The sequence below is a fragment of the Petaurus breviceps genome, unplaced genomic scaffold (genome assembly GCF_028583685.1).
Source record: "Petaurus breviceps papuanus isolate PSGF00001 unplaced genomic scaffold, PetGlider_PUasm1.0 125, whole genome shotgun sequence".
Classification (NCBI taxonomy): domain Eukaryota; kingdom Metazoa; phylum Chordata; class Mammalia; order Diprotodontia; family Petauridae; genus Petaurus; species Petaurus breviceps.
In genome coordinates this window covers 5,245,832-5,260,827 of record NW_027185653.1, presented here as the reverse complement: position 1 = coordinate 5,260,827, position 14,996 = coordinate 5,245,832, and the positions used below count along the sequence as shown (strand labels likewise).

The 14,996-nt window shown below is 37.3% G+C and overlaps 1 protein-coding gene across 8 annotated transcripts in view; it reads left to right on the top strand.

Annotated features, from left to right (window-relative positions):
• The window catches only part of CAAP1 (caspase activity and apoptosis inhibitor 1), a 103,890-nt gene that overhangs the window by 9,762 nt on the left and 79,132 nt on the right, over window positions 1-14,996 (top strand). For 6 of the 8 annotated variants that reach the window (XM_069090385.1, XM_069090368.1, XM_069090342.1 and 3 more), the window contains exons 3-5: window positions 1,100-1,184; window positions 2,814-2,889; window positions 12,747-12,860. In XM_069090385.1, coding sequence (XP_068946486.1) covers window positions 1,100-1,184; window positions 2,814-2,889; window positions 12,747-12,860 — 275 coding nt within the window. The remainder of the gene's footprint in view (window positions 1-1,099; window positions 1,185-2,813; window positions 2,890-12,746; window positions 12,861-14,996) is intronic. The other 2 variants (XM_069090395.1, XM_069090330.1) reach the window with 1 other exon arrangement.

Here is a 14,996-nt window from a genome sequence, read left to right as displayed (position 1 = left end):
TTCCCAGGTTTTCCTAAATACAGCACATTTGTCATTTGGTTCAATAATACCCTTCAATAAATCTATAGTCTATAATTTGTGCAGCCATTCATTATTTGATGTGTGGCACCCTTGTATTTCCACTTCTTTGCTACAACAACAAAAAATGCTACTGTGCATATGTATGTGTGTGTATAAATATAAAAAACATAAATATATGGAATATATATCTTGTGGTCCCTTTCCCTCAGGCAGCTGTATATGTTAAACTACTTGCAAGATTCTAAATCTATCCTGATTTCTTCATGTACCTTAAAATAATGAAAATTATATTTCTTTTAAAATGTTTAAGACTGACTTTACCCAGAATTTTTATGATATAAAAAAAAGTAATTCTGGAGGAAATGGAGACATTATATATTTCTTGAAAAACTATTGATGTTCATTTCTATTCTGGAAACAGGTTTAGCCTCCTTTTTTGGTTGAAGGAGTGAATGTTGAAACATTTATCAGATGGATTATGTAAATACAGGAAGGATCTTGAATGGCTTATGGAGACCTCCTGGTATGGGAACCTCCTCTTCCAGTATGGATCATAAACCATCTGATTTAGATAAGGCCTAAAGAGTTTCCTGTGTCATTTAGAGGTTAAATGACTTACTTAAGGTCCCCCCAGCTAGTTACTAACTGTCAGGCTTGGGATATGAACCTAGCTCTTTCTGACTTCAAGTCCAGATCTTTAACCATTATGCCACAGTTCCTTTATCAGATGACTTGCCCATTGTACAGAGAGTTGTTATTGAATGATAGTAAATATGTTGAATATTGAATGTATCTTAATGCTTACCTTGTTTTTTTCCTTTCACTCTGTTCTGTTACAGTAAATGAGGTTTTATACTTATATCTTAAAGGTTCTTTTGAGAAGATGTATCCAATTTTCACTATCTAGTTAATACTTTTCAGATACTTTTTTAGATTTCATGTGAAGAAGTAGCTTATGTAAAGACTTAAATATTTTATTCAGTGATTTAGCTAACCAGTCATTTATTTTAGTTGGTTTTCAAAAAGGGTGTATTATCAAGGTGTATTAATGTATATTTTTTTTTGTCATTTTCCTTAGAACTGTTCAATAGAAGAAATTAAAAAACTCTGCCAGGAGCAGTTAGAACTTCTGTCAGAAAAAAAACTCTTAAAGATTCTTGAGGGTAAGATTGCATTTATCTTTATTCAGTATAACTTACTATTACTTATTTTGATATGAAAACACAAACTCGTTCATATTCACTTCCCTCCCTTTGATTTCAAGATGGGGTAAGTTTTAATACTCTTTCCTCTCCCTCTTAGGTATCGTATTGTGTCTTTCATGACAAAATATCAGTTATGGAGAAGACCTTCTGAGATTCAGTTTTTTTCTTTCAACTTATGGATATACAAAATAGAATACTATTTATACAAAATAATGAAAAACTAATTTAACATAAAAAAGCTCTTTGATATGCTAAATCAAAATGTCTCAAGGGAAAAAGCAGCTGTTGAGAAGTTAGAAATTTAACTCACCTTCACTGTCCTCCATGGAAAATTTATTTAACTTGAAGTTAGGATACCAGGGTCTTGGCACTGCTGCCCACTCCCTTTGTGCTCCTCTGAGCTTCAGGTAACCCATCTCTAAAACTGGTATTGATGCTACTTGCACAGTGCATCTTAGAAGGTTGTTGGGAACAAAGTTCTTTGTAAGCTTTGAAGCTCACATATGAATGTGTTACTACATCTAATAACCTATTTACTTGTTTTTAGCTATTTCAGAAATTTGTATAATTATATATGCCCTCTAATTTCTGTTATAATTGGTGACCTGGTCATTAATAGGGGTATCAAAATAATCCTTGCATTTTTTCCTATTACTTGTATACCTACCTGCCTAGGTCACATTACCTTCTTTGATCAAATAATTAACTATATATTCCTAACCTTCCATCTTTTACAGTATAATTTTTATTTATTTTGTTGGAACTGAATTCATTAGTGTAAGAAACTCACTGAGGAAACTCTTCTAACAGTACCAGCTTACACTGTTAGAAAATTTCCTGGGACAATAGGAAGTTATATGACTTGCCCAGTATCACACAATCTTTATGTGTGAGAAATAGTACCTGTACCCAGATCTTTCTGACTCTGAAGCCAGCTTTTCATTGGCCTTTCATTTCTAAGAATCACACCCTTAATGTCTTCATTTTCATTCCAAAAAATCCTCCTTGGAAATGTGTGGCATTTTTCATGTTAGAAAAAAGAAAAACATATAGACACTGACAAAAAGTCTAATAATGTGTCTAATAATGACAAATTATTAGAGATAATAATTTGATCAGGATAAAAAGAATTCTTTTGAATACTACAACTGAGGCAGTACTCAAATATGTATGGATGTGTTCATGCATACACAAGAATTAGGAGCTTAAAAAGATAATTTATTAATAAGAAATAAAGCATTTAATCTTTTCAGGAGTAATAATTTTAAAATAAATTTTCAAAAACTAGAAAGTTTTTCAATCTAGGTGCCTTCACCTCTCAAAAAAAAGATAACGCCTAAGTATTTAAAATAAAGTCAGTGGGTGTGGGGGGCAACGAGGTGGTGCAGTGAATAGAGTATCAGCCCTGGAGTCAGGAGGAGTTGAGTTCAAATTTGGCCTCAGACACTTCACACTTACTAGCTGTGTGTCCTTTGGCAAGTTACTTAACCCCAATTGCCCTGCCTTCCCCCTCCCGAAAAGCAACAAATAAGTAAATAAGTCAATGGAATTCAGGCACAAAATTTCATGCAAATTTCATTTACTAAGGTGAGAATGGGATCGACTCTGATACGGAAGAAGAGGCAGATGATGGATCTAAGATGGGATCAGAATCAGTCAGTCAGTGAGTGAAAAAAATTCATTTTGAGTTATTTGTATTGTTTAATATGAGTCTTTTAGTATATAATTGTTGATCTGTAGCATGTAATTGATTCATTAACGTGGGAGAAATTATTGTCTTTTTGACTTAATCCTTGTTAATTATTAATCCTTCCTGAAGAATAGTGTCAGCAGCTGTGGATATCTTGCCACAGTGCTTTCAACTTCTTATCATTTATAATGGATTTTACTATTGTCTTTTTCTCCTCCTGTCATGTGGGCTTAATTTTGGAAGAGGGAAGTTTGGTACTGGTGTTGGTTGACATTTTGTAGCCTAATCATTATTCAATTTGTAAATCAGAATTGAACAGTAATGAGATTATCACATAGCATTCTTGTCCATTTATATATGGCAGGGTTTTTTTTTTTCCATCTTAAATTCATTTTTAAATATTCTGAAATAAATAGGCTGATACCTTATAACTTTAAAAGACACTCAGCTACTTTGGTCCTATGATAATACCTCTACAGAGTTAGAATTCTTAGACATTAGTCTTTTGTGAAAAATAGGCATGGTTCACTGGAGTGAAATCAGACACACTTAGTATTTCATTTTTTGGTGTTAGGTCTCTTACCTTGATAACAATCAAGGTAAAAGATAGATTAAAGAACAAAGTTTAACTATCAAGATTTTAGAGTCACAGGGGCGGCCAGGTGGCTCAGTGAGTAAGAGCACCGGCCCCAGTGTCAGGATGACCTGGGATCGAATCCGGGCTCAGATACTCAGCACCACACCCAGAAATAACTTGAGCAAGTTACTTAACCCCAATTGCTTAAAAAAAAAAGATTTTAGAGTCACAATAGAATTTTGAAGTTTTAGAACTTGAATAGAAAGTGGAAAATATATAATCCCATCCCCTTCATTTCATGAGGAAACCAGCCTAGAAAAAAGGGAAAGTGACTTTCCCTAAAATCGTATAACTTTAATGACAGAACCCTTATATCTCTTGACTATTTCATAGTAAACTTTCTGGTACAAGTTGTTTCAGAGATTTCAAATAAAAAACAAAATAGAATAAAAAACCCTTTATTTATACCTGCAAGCACTCACAATTTATCCTCAGAATCAATTTTTAGCTGCTGAATGAGCTATTCTTTTTTTTTTTTTTAAAGCAATCAGGGTTAACTTGCTCAAGGTTACACGGCCAGTTATTTCTGGGTGTGGTGCTGAGCATGTGAGCCGGGATTTGATCCCCAGGTCATTCTGACACTGGAGCCAGTGCTCTTACTCGCTGAGCCACCTGGCCGCCCCTGAATGAGCTATTCTTATAGCTAAAATGTAAGTGGTTAGTAAAGGTTCAGTGTTCATGATAGCCTAATACATGTAATAATATAATCACAGTATATATGAGGAACACTGACTGGTAGAGAACAAGTCACTGTTAGTCACTGTATTTTTCATCTTTAAGACCTTTTTGCTGTATAATTGTGATTCACAAATTGTAAATATGTTGAATTTGAAATAATAAAAAAAATGGACTATTTAAATGGGACATTTTATAATTCCCAAAACTAAGAAATTCTGAATTATTCTTTAATAATGATCTTTGCTTTCCCCCAATTAGAGCAGTTGTACCTTTTGTTATGTTAAGTTACAAGATAAAGTTCATTTTTAGTTATGCTGAAGTTAAGAACTTTTACAGTAGACTATACATAAAACCTTCTTGTGTGAATTACCAAATAATAAAAATAATAGTCATTAATGTATTTAAAATACTTCTTTCCTACAAAATAATTTCCTTTCCTTAAAAAAAAACACCTAAGAGTTGTTGCACATTTTACAACTCTTATTTAAAACTGAAAGTGGGATAGTGTATAAGCCTGAGAGTAAGGAGATCCTGCTTTGGATCCTGCATTCGGTGCGTACTGTAGCCAAGGCTCCTAGCCTCGGCTTCAGGTCATTGTTTTAGAGCCGAGTTCTCCTGGTCTAATTTCTCTCAAATGTAAAAGGAAGGCGAGGCCTATTTGAATTACTTTTGTCTCTCATTTGTGAGAAAATGACTTTGTAAGCCTTATAAAATGTTATATAAATGGTAATTATTACTCATGTATTTTCCCAGAAGTCTTATGAATCTGATGAAGAGGGCTTTAATCCCGAAATCTAGGGGAAGGAAGAAAAAGTTCCACATGTGTTTACTAAGTCAGATACCTAAAGATTGATTACCAGGTACTACTCAGGAAAGCAATCAGTAGAGATGACCAGTAATTCACAAGACACTGTCCGACTAAAGAGAGTCTAATATAAACAAACAGATTTTTAAAAACCCTCAGACTCAGATATGCAAATACAACAAAATTTGAATAAGAAGATAAATTAAGATGCAGCTATAGAGAGAAAGGTTTGTAGTCAGGAGTCAGTTACTCAGCAAGCATTTCCTAAGAGCTTACTATGTACCAGTACTTACTATGTGCTAAATGCTGGGTAAGACAAAAAAAATGAAACAGGCCTTGCACTCAAGGAGTTTACATGCTACAAAGGGAATCAAAATTGTGTGTTTGTGTGTATGTGTGTACGTGTACATACCTAGGGGAGGGAGGGAGGATGTTACTAGGTGGGATCAGGAAATTCATCCTGAAGGTGTTGCTTGAAACGCATCTTGAAGGAAGTGAGGGTTTCTTTGAGGTACAGGTGATGAGGAGCTGTATTCCAGGAGTGGGAGCCTGCCGGTGTGGCCAGACAATCCTGTATATGAAGGAGGATGGGTTGTGAAGGGTTTTAAAAGTCAAACTGGACAACTCTATTTGTTATCCTAGATACCGAAAGATAAACTAGATAATAATATTAAACCGGAGTTAATTAGGTAAGGGAGCAGCAGTCAAATATGACCATAAGGAAAGTTACTGTGACTTAAGTGTTGAGCATAGTGGAAAAGGGAGAGACACAAGGCAGGGAATCCAGTTAAGCCGTCGTAGTGGCCAAGGTAAAAGTGATAAGAGTCTGTGATAAAGTAGTGCAGAGAAGGTATTGTATATGAAAGAAGTGTTACAGAGATAGGGAGTGATGAAGAATAACTAAGTTATGGTCTCGATTGGTGTTGATTAGCTGAGTGATCCTGGACATGCCACTTCCATTTCTTATGTTCTGGCATTTCTCTAAGACTCTGCGTAAAGAGTGGGTTCTGATATCATTGGTAGGTCTAATGAAATCATAGCTCTACCCCCAAATCTAAAAGACGTATATGCCAGGAGATGTGGTCATACATGAACACAGTAAATGTGAGATTTAAATTGGATCTGACCCATGACTATGGAAGAGTACAGCCAGCTCAACAGGATCCGTGTGGAAAACAAGGGCGGGGAATAACCATCATGGGGAATAACGATTGGCCTGCCTGACTCGGGAAGTCTCTCCCAGTTCTGGATCTGTGAGCCTCCGATTACGCGGTATACCTCTGTGAAGAAATCCACAGCCAGTGGAGAAAGAAGCAGGGAAATGTGACAGGAACTTGGGTGAGAACTAGTGGAGATGAAAGCAGAAAGAACATTGTGGTGGGAATACAGTTCTCTGGGCCAGGAAGTACAGGGTCTTTAGGAATCTGCCTGAGAACCTTGCATGGAGGAAGGCTGTAATTTTTCAACTATCTGGACATCTCCTTGAGTTCTCTGTCTGTCAAAAGAAGACCAGCTGACAAATTCTTTACCTTTTGTTGGTTACCATCAAAAAGTCTAGAAAAGGGGCGGTGAGGCGGCACGGCGACTAGAGTACTGGCCTTGGAGTCAGGAGGACCCGAGTTCAAATCCGGCCTCAGACACAACACAAAAGCTAGCTGTGTGACCTTGGGCAAGTCCCTTAACCCCAGGTGCCCTGCCCTCCCCCCTCCAAAAAGCAAACTCTGAAATCCAGTGACCTTGCTGTCGTTGAGTCATTTCAGTCTTGTCTGACTCTTCATGACCCCATTTGAGGTTTTCTTGACAAAGATACTGGAGTGATTTGCCATTTCCTTCTCCATCTCATTTTATACATGAGGAAACTGAGACCAGCTGGACTAAGTGACTAACCCAGGGCTAAGTGACTTGCTGGTACATGTCTGAGGCTGGACTGGAACTCAGGAACATGCGTTTTCCTGATTTTGTGAGTTTCTGTTTGCTGTACCGCATAACTTGCCCTTGACTCTGAATTTGCTGTTCCTCAAATAAAACAAATCATCTGGTAACTTGGGGGAAAAAAGATTGAAATTTTCTGGTCAACTTTTATATCAGCAGAATCCTGATGTATATTATGGTATTAGATGTTAAGTTTATCATTAATTCCCAACCTTTTACATTATGAGAACCCTTTTTTAACATTAAAAATTTTCACAAACTTTGTGGTAAATATTAGAATTTTTTCAGAGAATACAGTGACAAAATACTACTTTGAATTTAGTAATGCTTTTTAAGTGAATTTCTATTTTATTACTCATAATAGCATCTACATTTGTAAAATAATTGTGTTTGGGAAATAATCATTTTATAGAAAGAAGTTATATTTGATTAGTTATTATACTGAGCTATGCTACATGTTCTGTAATAAAACCCTTTAATGCAGAATCTATCAAACATGCAGCCTGCAGCACTCATTGAGTGCGACATGAACCAGATTACTATGTAATTGGGAAATGTTTGTAAAATAAACGAAGCAGTTAATATATAAATAAAACAACAATATAATAAAACATTACATTTTTAAACTAAGTGTGTGAACAGCAGGGATCCTTCTGTATGCATTAGCGACCTTGGTTTTTGTTTGAATTTGATGGTACTGTTCTAGTACATGGATAGTTTAATTTTGTCTTTGTATTACCAGTGCCTGTTATAAAGGTAGGCGCTTAATAAATGTTCATTGAATTGAACTGGAACTGAAGGTACATCAGAGTGATGCTGGTTGGTATACATGATTCTATTATTTAAGGATTAACAGGCATATTACATGGCAAAAGCAGTGATCAGATTTTCTGATTTTATTGTTCATTTCTAAATAACATTGAATTTTTTCCTAATTTTTTTACCATGTAAAATGTGTGATACATAGATGCAGATTTCACATTTTACAAAAGAGGCAAGGGATTAAATTTCCAATTTTTTGGATCAGGTAATTTCAAAAATTATTTCTGTAAATAACTATACACCTGGGCCATTTTTCGTCTTTTAAACTCAGCTGCAAGCATGTGACTTCTTTTTGTTTTTCATACATGAAAGTTGACATAGGCTAAGTTAAGTTTGCTGACATAAAAAAAGTAAGTCTAGATTTTAAAAAGAACAAAATGCAAGTCAATACAACTTTTAATAAGACCTCAAAATACATTTTTTTTTTTTATGCCACACATCTTTGTAACATTGGTAAATGTAGGAAGAAAGGGGTGGAAGTGGTATGAGCTAGTAAAATTTTGGTGGCTTCCCAAGGTTAGAGATGTTAAAATAACTGTCTTTTGTATTTTCAAATATTTGGAACAACAGACAAAATCTTGGGGCTGTGGCAATAGATCGAGAGAGATAATACAAGCCAATATCTATTTATCTCTCAAATTCTTTAAAAAAATTCTCCATCATTCATTTTTCCTAATGTGCTAATTTTAAAATATCCTTTGTTGACTGTATTCTGCGTGTAAAACTCTAATTTCTGACCTGAATTCATTCCTAATTGTGTCTTCTCAGAGTATGATCATTTGAGGTGGTTTTAAGGTTCTAAGATCTCCTTAGAAGGGTGAAGGGGACAGAAGGTCTGTAGGATTCTGTCTTTCATCTGGTGCTATTAGTTCACTTTCCTTTGTATTTATAATATCTGTTAATATTACTTTGTTTTCATTCATTTCCTCTTGGATATTTAGGATCATCTCTCTTGATAGACCTGTTTGTGTGCTGGGCCTTTATTAAGGCTTTTTTTTTTCTCTTGAATATCACTGGTGTTTTAGTCTTTTTCTTGCATTTCCTGTCACACTCTCATTCCTCTTATTGTACATGTATGTTTAATATTTCCACTTCTCTACATTTTTTGGTAAAGTCTTTAGATCTCATTACTTGGTCAGTTTTTGTGAAGGTGCCATGTTGAGCTAAGAGGGACATAAATTCCTTTCTAATCTTGTTTAATTATTTGAGATCTGTCATCTCTCATTTTTTTAAGAGTTCTGCTCAAGACCTTAACTTCTGTTCTGTTTATCTTTTAGCTGGATTTGTATAACTATGAAGGAGCTACGTCAAGTCCACCCATTATTATGGATCTAGTTTTGCTATATATCCCTTCTTCCAATTGGACTGTTTCCTTTAATCACTTAGGAGTCACGCTCTCAGTTGTATAGTATTAAGTATTGAATGTCTATGGTACCTCAATGTAGTTAATTATCCTGTTAATTAATCTTTTTATTTTATTTATATTTACTACTACCTCTGCTTTTTAAAAAAATTAAATTCAATTTTATGTTTATTTTTAGTTTACATCATTTATTTCCATGACATTTTGAGGTACAGATTTTCTCCCCATCTTTCCCTTACCCACCACCCCAAAACAGAGATCCCACTGTGTACCCTTCCCCCCATCTGCTCTCTCTTATATCTTCCCCTCTTCCCCCTCCAAGTTTCCCGTAGGGCAGCATGAATCTCTGTGCCTCAGGGCCTGTATAGCTTATTTCCCGGTTGCTGCATGTAAAAAATCAATAATATATATATTTTAAACATTGGATTTTACAACTTTGAATTCCATATTCTTTCCCTCCCTCCTCACCCACCCTTACTGGGGAGATCAGCAATTCCATACAGGTTGTACATGTGTAGCTAGGAAAAACATGTCCATAGTGGAGATATTGTGAAAGACTGACTGTGCTTCCCTTCCTCCCATCCCACCCCCCCAACGTGTTCTATTTCTGCTTTGATCCCTTCCCTTTTCAAACGTGGGTGCTTCTAACTGCCCTACCCCCCACCTGCCTTCCCCTCCATCACCCCCCCTCTTGCCCCCTTTCCCCTACTCTCCTGTGGGGTGAGATGCCCTGCTTAGTGTGTATTCCCTCCCCAAGCCCACTTCAAGAATGAGTAAGGTTGACTCATTCCCTTTTGCCTTCCTGTTCTCCCCCTCCATTGTAACAGTTTTCCTTTACTTCTATGTGAGATAATTGACTCCTCTCATTATATCCCTCTCACCTCTTCACCTTTTAAGTATCATCCCTTCCTGTTCAATTGGCCCTGTGCCCTCTGTCTGTGTATACCTGCACACATACATACACACACTCACATACATGTTCATATGCCCATATACCCCTGTACATACACATTTATATTCCCTTTAACTGTTCTCATACTGAGAAAAGTTTCATAAGTTACAATTATCGGTTTTCCATGTAGGCATGTAAATAGTTCAGTAAAGTCCTTTTTGATTTCTTTTCCCTCTTTACCTTCTCATGCTTCTCTTCTTGTATTTGAATGTCAGATTTTCTATTCAGCTCTGGCTTTTTCATCAAGAATGCTTGAATGTTGGGGCAGCTAGGTGGTGCAGTGAATAGAGCACCGGCCCTGGAGTCAGGAGGGCCTGAGTTCAAATCCGGCCTCAGACACTTAACCATCTGTGTGACCTAGGGCAAGTCACTTAACCCTAACTGCCCTCCAAAAAGCAAAAAAAAGAGTGCTTCAAAGTCCTCTATTTCATTGAACGACCATACTTTCCCCTGAAACATGATACTCACTTTTGATGGGCAGGTGACTCTTGGTTTTAATCCCAGCTCCTTTGCCCTCCAGAATATCATATTCCAGGCCCTTCGATCCCTCAGTGTAGAAGCTGCCAGATCCTGGGTTATCCTGATTGTGTTTCCACAATATTCAAATTGTTTCTTCTTGGCTGTTTGTAATATTTTCTCCTTGTTCTGGGAACTCCAGAACCTGGCTATAATATTCCTAGGAGTTTTCTTTTTGGGATCTTTTTCAGGAGGCGATCAGTGGATTCTTTTAACCTCCATTTTGCCCTCTGGTTCTAAAACATCAGGGCAGTTTCCCTTGAGAATTTCTTGGAGGATGATTTCTAGGTTCTTTCTTTGATCATGGCTTTCAGGTAGTCCAGTAATTTTTAAATTATCTCTCCTGGATCTATTTTCCAGGTCAGTGGTTTTTCCGATGAAATATTTCACATTGCCTTCTATGTTTTCATTTGTTGGATCTGTTTAATCGTGTCTTGATTTCTCATAGTTAGTAGCTTCCATTTGCTCCAGTCTCATTCTGAAGGAATGATTCTCTTCAGTGAGCTTATGTACCTCTAATATTCAGTAATGATTTCTCTCCCCTTCCACCTTGCTTCCTCATTAGAGTCCTCTCTTTTCTGTTTTGATATTCTCCTAAGACCATTAAAGCAGAATAAAACCACCCACACACCCTCTGTCATTTTAACCTTTTTCTGTGACCCTTAAAGATATTAGTTATAAGGAAACATGGTATAAGTTATATATATATATGTATGTATATATGTATACATATACATACACATACACATATATAAAGAGTTATAAGAAAACCCTATTAACACATGAGTAATTCTTCCCCACATAATCTCTTTCAATTAAACAAATATATGCACCTTTCTGTGTTTCTCTTAGAACTTGTATTTCTATTTCTGGTAAATGTCTACAATTATCCCGTCCATATTACAGGGATTAGGATTGTGGCACCCCAGGAAATCCCAGACTCCACATAAAATGTTTTGGCCCTCTCTTAATACCAAAGAAGTTTAATTCTTTCTTTTTCTTTTATGTGGTGTTAATAATACCTTATTGTAAGATTTTGGTTAAGTATTTGGTCTTAGACTCTCTGTCATCTGTTGGCCTTCATATGTTGTCTGTAGCTTCTACAAAACTCTCCCAAGATTCTCATTGCATTTTTTATGCCACCTGCAATATTTTCAAACTGATGGAGAAAGTTGCCATGTGGAAGGGATAACCGTACTTAGTTCTGGCCGATAGTACAGTGGATAGAGCATTGGGCTTGGAGTTAGGAAGACATGAGTTCAAATCTGCTCTCAGTTTACTATTTTTGTGACTCTGGGCAAGTCATTTAACCTCTGTTTGCCTCAGTTTCCTCAACTGTAAAATGAGATCGTTGTGGTCCTTATTTCCCAAGGTTGTTGAGGACCACATGACTTACAATATTTGTACAGTGCTTACAGTGCCTGCACATAGTAAGTAATCCATAAAGTGCTCTCTTCCACCCTCCCTACCTTTCTTTTTTGCCTTCCCTCCCCTTTATAAACACTTAATAACCTTTTGTTTGTAAACATTTATTTCTCACTTTTTGAAAGATCATATTCTGAACTCTCCCTTTAGAATGGTTTCTTAAGAGTCTTATGTGCTTCCCCTTATGGCTCCTCGGTACTTGAACTTTTTCTTTCTGACTGCTTGTAATATTTTTCTTTGGCCTATAAGCTCTGGATTTTGGCTATGACGTTCCTGGGAATTTATGTTTCGAGGTTTCTTTCTGGGGTTGACTAGTGAATTCTTTTTCTTGTAACTTTCCATCAGTTTCTAAGAGTTCCAGGCAATTTTCATTTATAATCCATTGAAATGTGGTATCCACACTTAAAAAAAATTTTTTTTGGAATCCTCTTTTTCAAGCAATCTGATAATTTTTATATTGTCTCTCCTTGACCAGTTTTCTAGGTTAATTTTTGATATAATATTTCTTGGATTTTCCTTTTTTGCCCCTAATCCTTTTGTTTTGTTATGATATTTATTTTCTTTCTGGTACATACTAATTTTCCGGCCATTCCGTTTTTGAGTGAGTTTTTCTGCAGTCTGTTCTGAGGTGTCGGTTTTCCTTGCCGTTCTTTCCTCCCTAGTTTTTCCATTCTGTATCTCTTGTTTTCATTTCTTCCAGGTACTCCTGCAGTCCCTGTGGCCAGGACATTTTTTTCTCCGAGGCTTTACCTGGACTTCTTGTGGGGTCGCTCTCCTCTGCGGGTTTTAGCCCCTGGGCGTCTCTCAAACCAAGGTATTTCCTCATGATTTCCAGAGTTTTCCTTGGTTTCTCATCTTGTCCACCCATTATCTAGTATGTGGGGACTGGGGAGGATGGTGGTGTAGGCAGGGCCTTCCTGGCCCTGAGCGCAGCGGACCAGACGAGGCCCTTCCTTTGTGGAATCGTGAGGTTTTGCTGGTGTGGGCTCTGCTGAAGGATTTCCTTTTATCACAGGCCTCCAAGACTCTTCCCTGCTGTAAACTCTGCCTGCCATCTTTTTCTCAAATTACTGGGCTCAGGGGCTACTACTCCCATGCTAAATCACCAGCTCAGTTCTCGGGGTTTCTTAGGCTTGATTTTGCCCAGGACCTCTGTGTGGCAGCTGGGTTCAGGCCACTAGTGCCATATTTCACCCGGCCTGGGACACCGTGATGCGCATCATCGATTGGGCTGGGCCCAAGTTCTGTTTGGCTCAGATGGAGTACAGGCATGGACCTTCTCAGGGTGTCTTAGAGGTGATCTCAGGTGTGGGACTTCACGTGTTCTGAACGGGTGCTGCCTGGCATTCCCCGCCTGAGTGGCCTTGGGGACTGCTGGGCTCAGGCAGGGAGCTTTGTGTTTGTCCCAGAGGTTCCAAGGTTAGTTTGCCTTTGACCTGAAGCTTTTCCGTTTTAGGATATACATAAACTTATGGGATTCTCTCTCTAGATTCTTGGGCTGGGTCAAGGAATCAAGAAGTAGTTTTCTATCTCTTGTTTGAGTGAGATATATCTCTAAACTTAATTTTGGGGTATATCTGGGATCCTCTGAATGCCTCCATCTTTCCACCCTTGATTTAAAAAAAAAAAAATTTATTTTTTTTCTTTATCAACTTGACAAACTATCAAATATGAATATTTCTATATCAAAAACCCCATAAAACCATGAATCTGTAATGTTTATTTTATTTTAAATTTAAAATAGTAGTACAAACATTGCCCTGTTTGCCTCTTTTTGAGCTTTCTTCTGTGCATTTTAAAATGTCTCAGTTTTTCTTTTCTTTTTTTAAGAATCACTCCTTCTACCAGTAACTACCCGTTGCCCCCACTAACCCCCTGCGAAGTCCCTCCCTCAGAAGCAATATATATGGTTAAAATAAATTCCCATGTCGACGTTACTAAAAGTTACACCTCTGCTCTTTTCACCTCTCTCCCAAGAAGTTGGAACCATGACTTCTCATCATTCTTCTAGGTGTTTCATTGGTTATTGCATTGATACAAGTTGGTAGTTAGATCGTTAATTGTGCATTTCCTTCAAACACTTTTTACTTTTTTTCTCTCTTTGACTCTGCACCACTCTCCTTCACTTTGCACAAAAAGGAGACAGTAAAAGAGATGCAGTCAGCGCTTTGTTGTGTCCAGTTCTTCATCACCCACAGGCCGGAGTGTGCCAGTACTGCCCATTGAGCAAGTGTCTGAGGTAGAATTTGAACTCAGGTCTTTCCGACTCTAGACCCAGTGCTTTATCCAGTGAGCCACCTAACTGTCAACGCTAGTAGCCAGTAATTGCAATGGTCGGCCCCAGCTTCTTAACCAAGACCTCAGTTAATGGTTTGTATGCATTCTGTCTCTCCTTAGTTCCTCAACATAACCTGAAGTTTGTTTTGCTTGTAACTCCTCCCTTTTGGCTTTTGCCTTCCCTCTTACGCCCCCTGTTCTCTCTCAATCTTTGCCTATTTGTTGAATTTAACGGCTGATGCATCAAAATGTTTGTGTTTTTGTTGAATCCTATTTTTCCCAGTTCAAATAGAGTGAAGTTCATGAAATACCTGTTTTGCTGTTTCCTTCCCTCCATATTTGTATACTTCTGCTCCACAGTAGTGAGAAATAGTAAGTATGTCTTTCCTATTTCTCATTTCTTCCTTTCTATATTCCTTTTTTTCCTTCCCTTTTCTTTTCTCCCTCGAACCCAACAAAACAGAACAAACCCAGTCCCATGTCTCGTGTTTGTCTCATTTAATTCTCTCTGTGGTGTTTGAAGACAGAATGCTGAAGCGACGCCTGTCTTCTCCTTTGGAGTATAGGCACAGAATCTAGCTGCTCAGATGCTCTTGGGTTTATCGTGTTTCTGGTGTTTGCGTCTCGGAGATTCTACCTAGCTCTGGTCTTTTCTTCAGGAATTCTGCAGAGT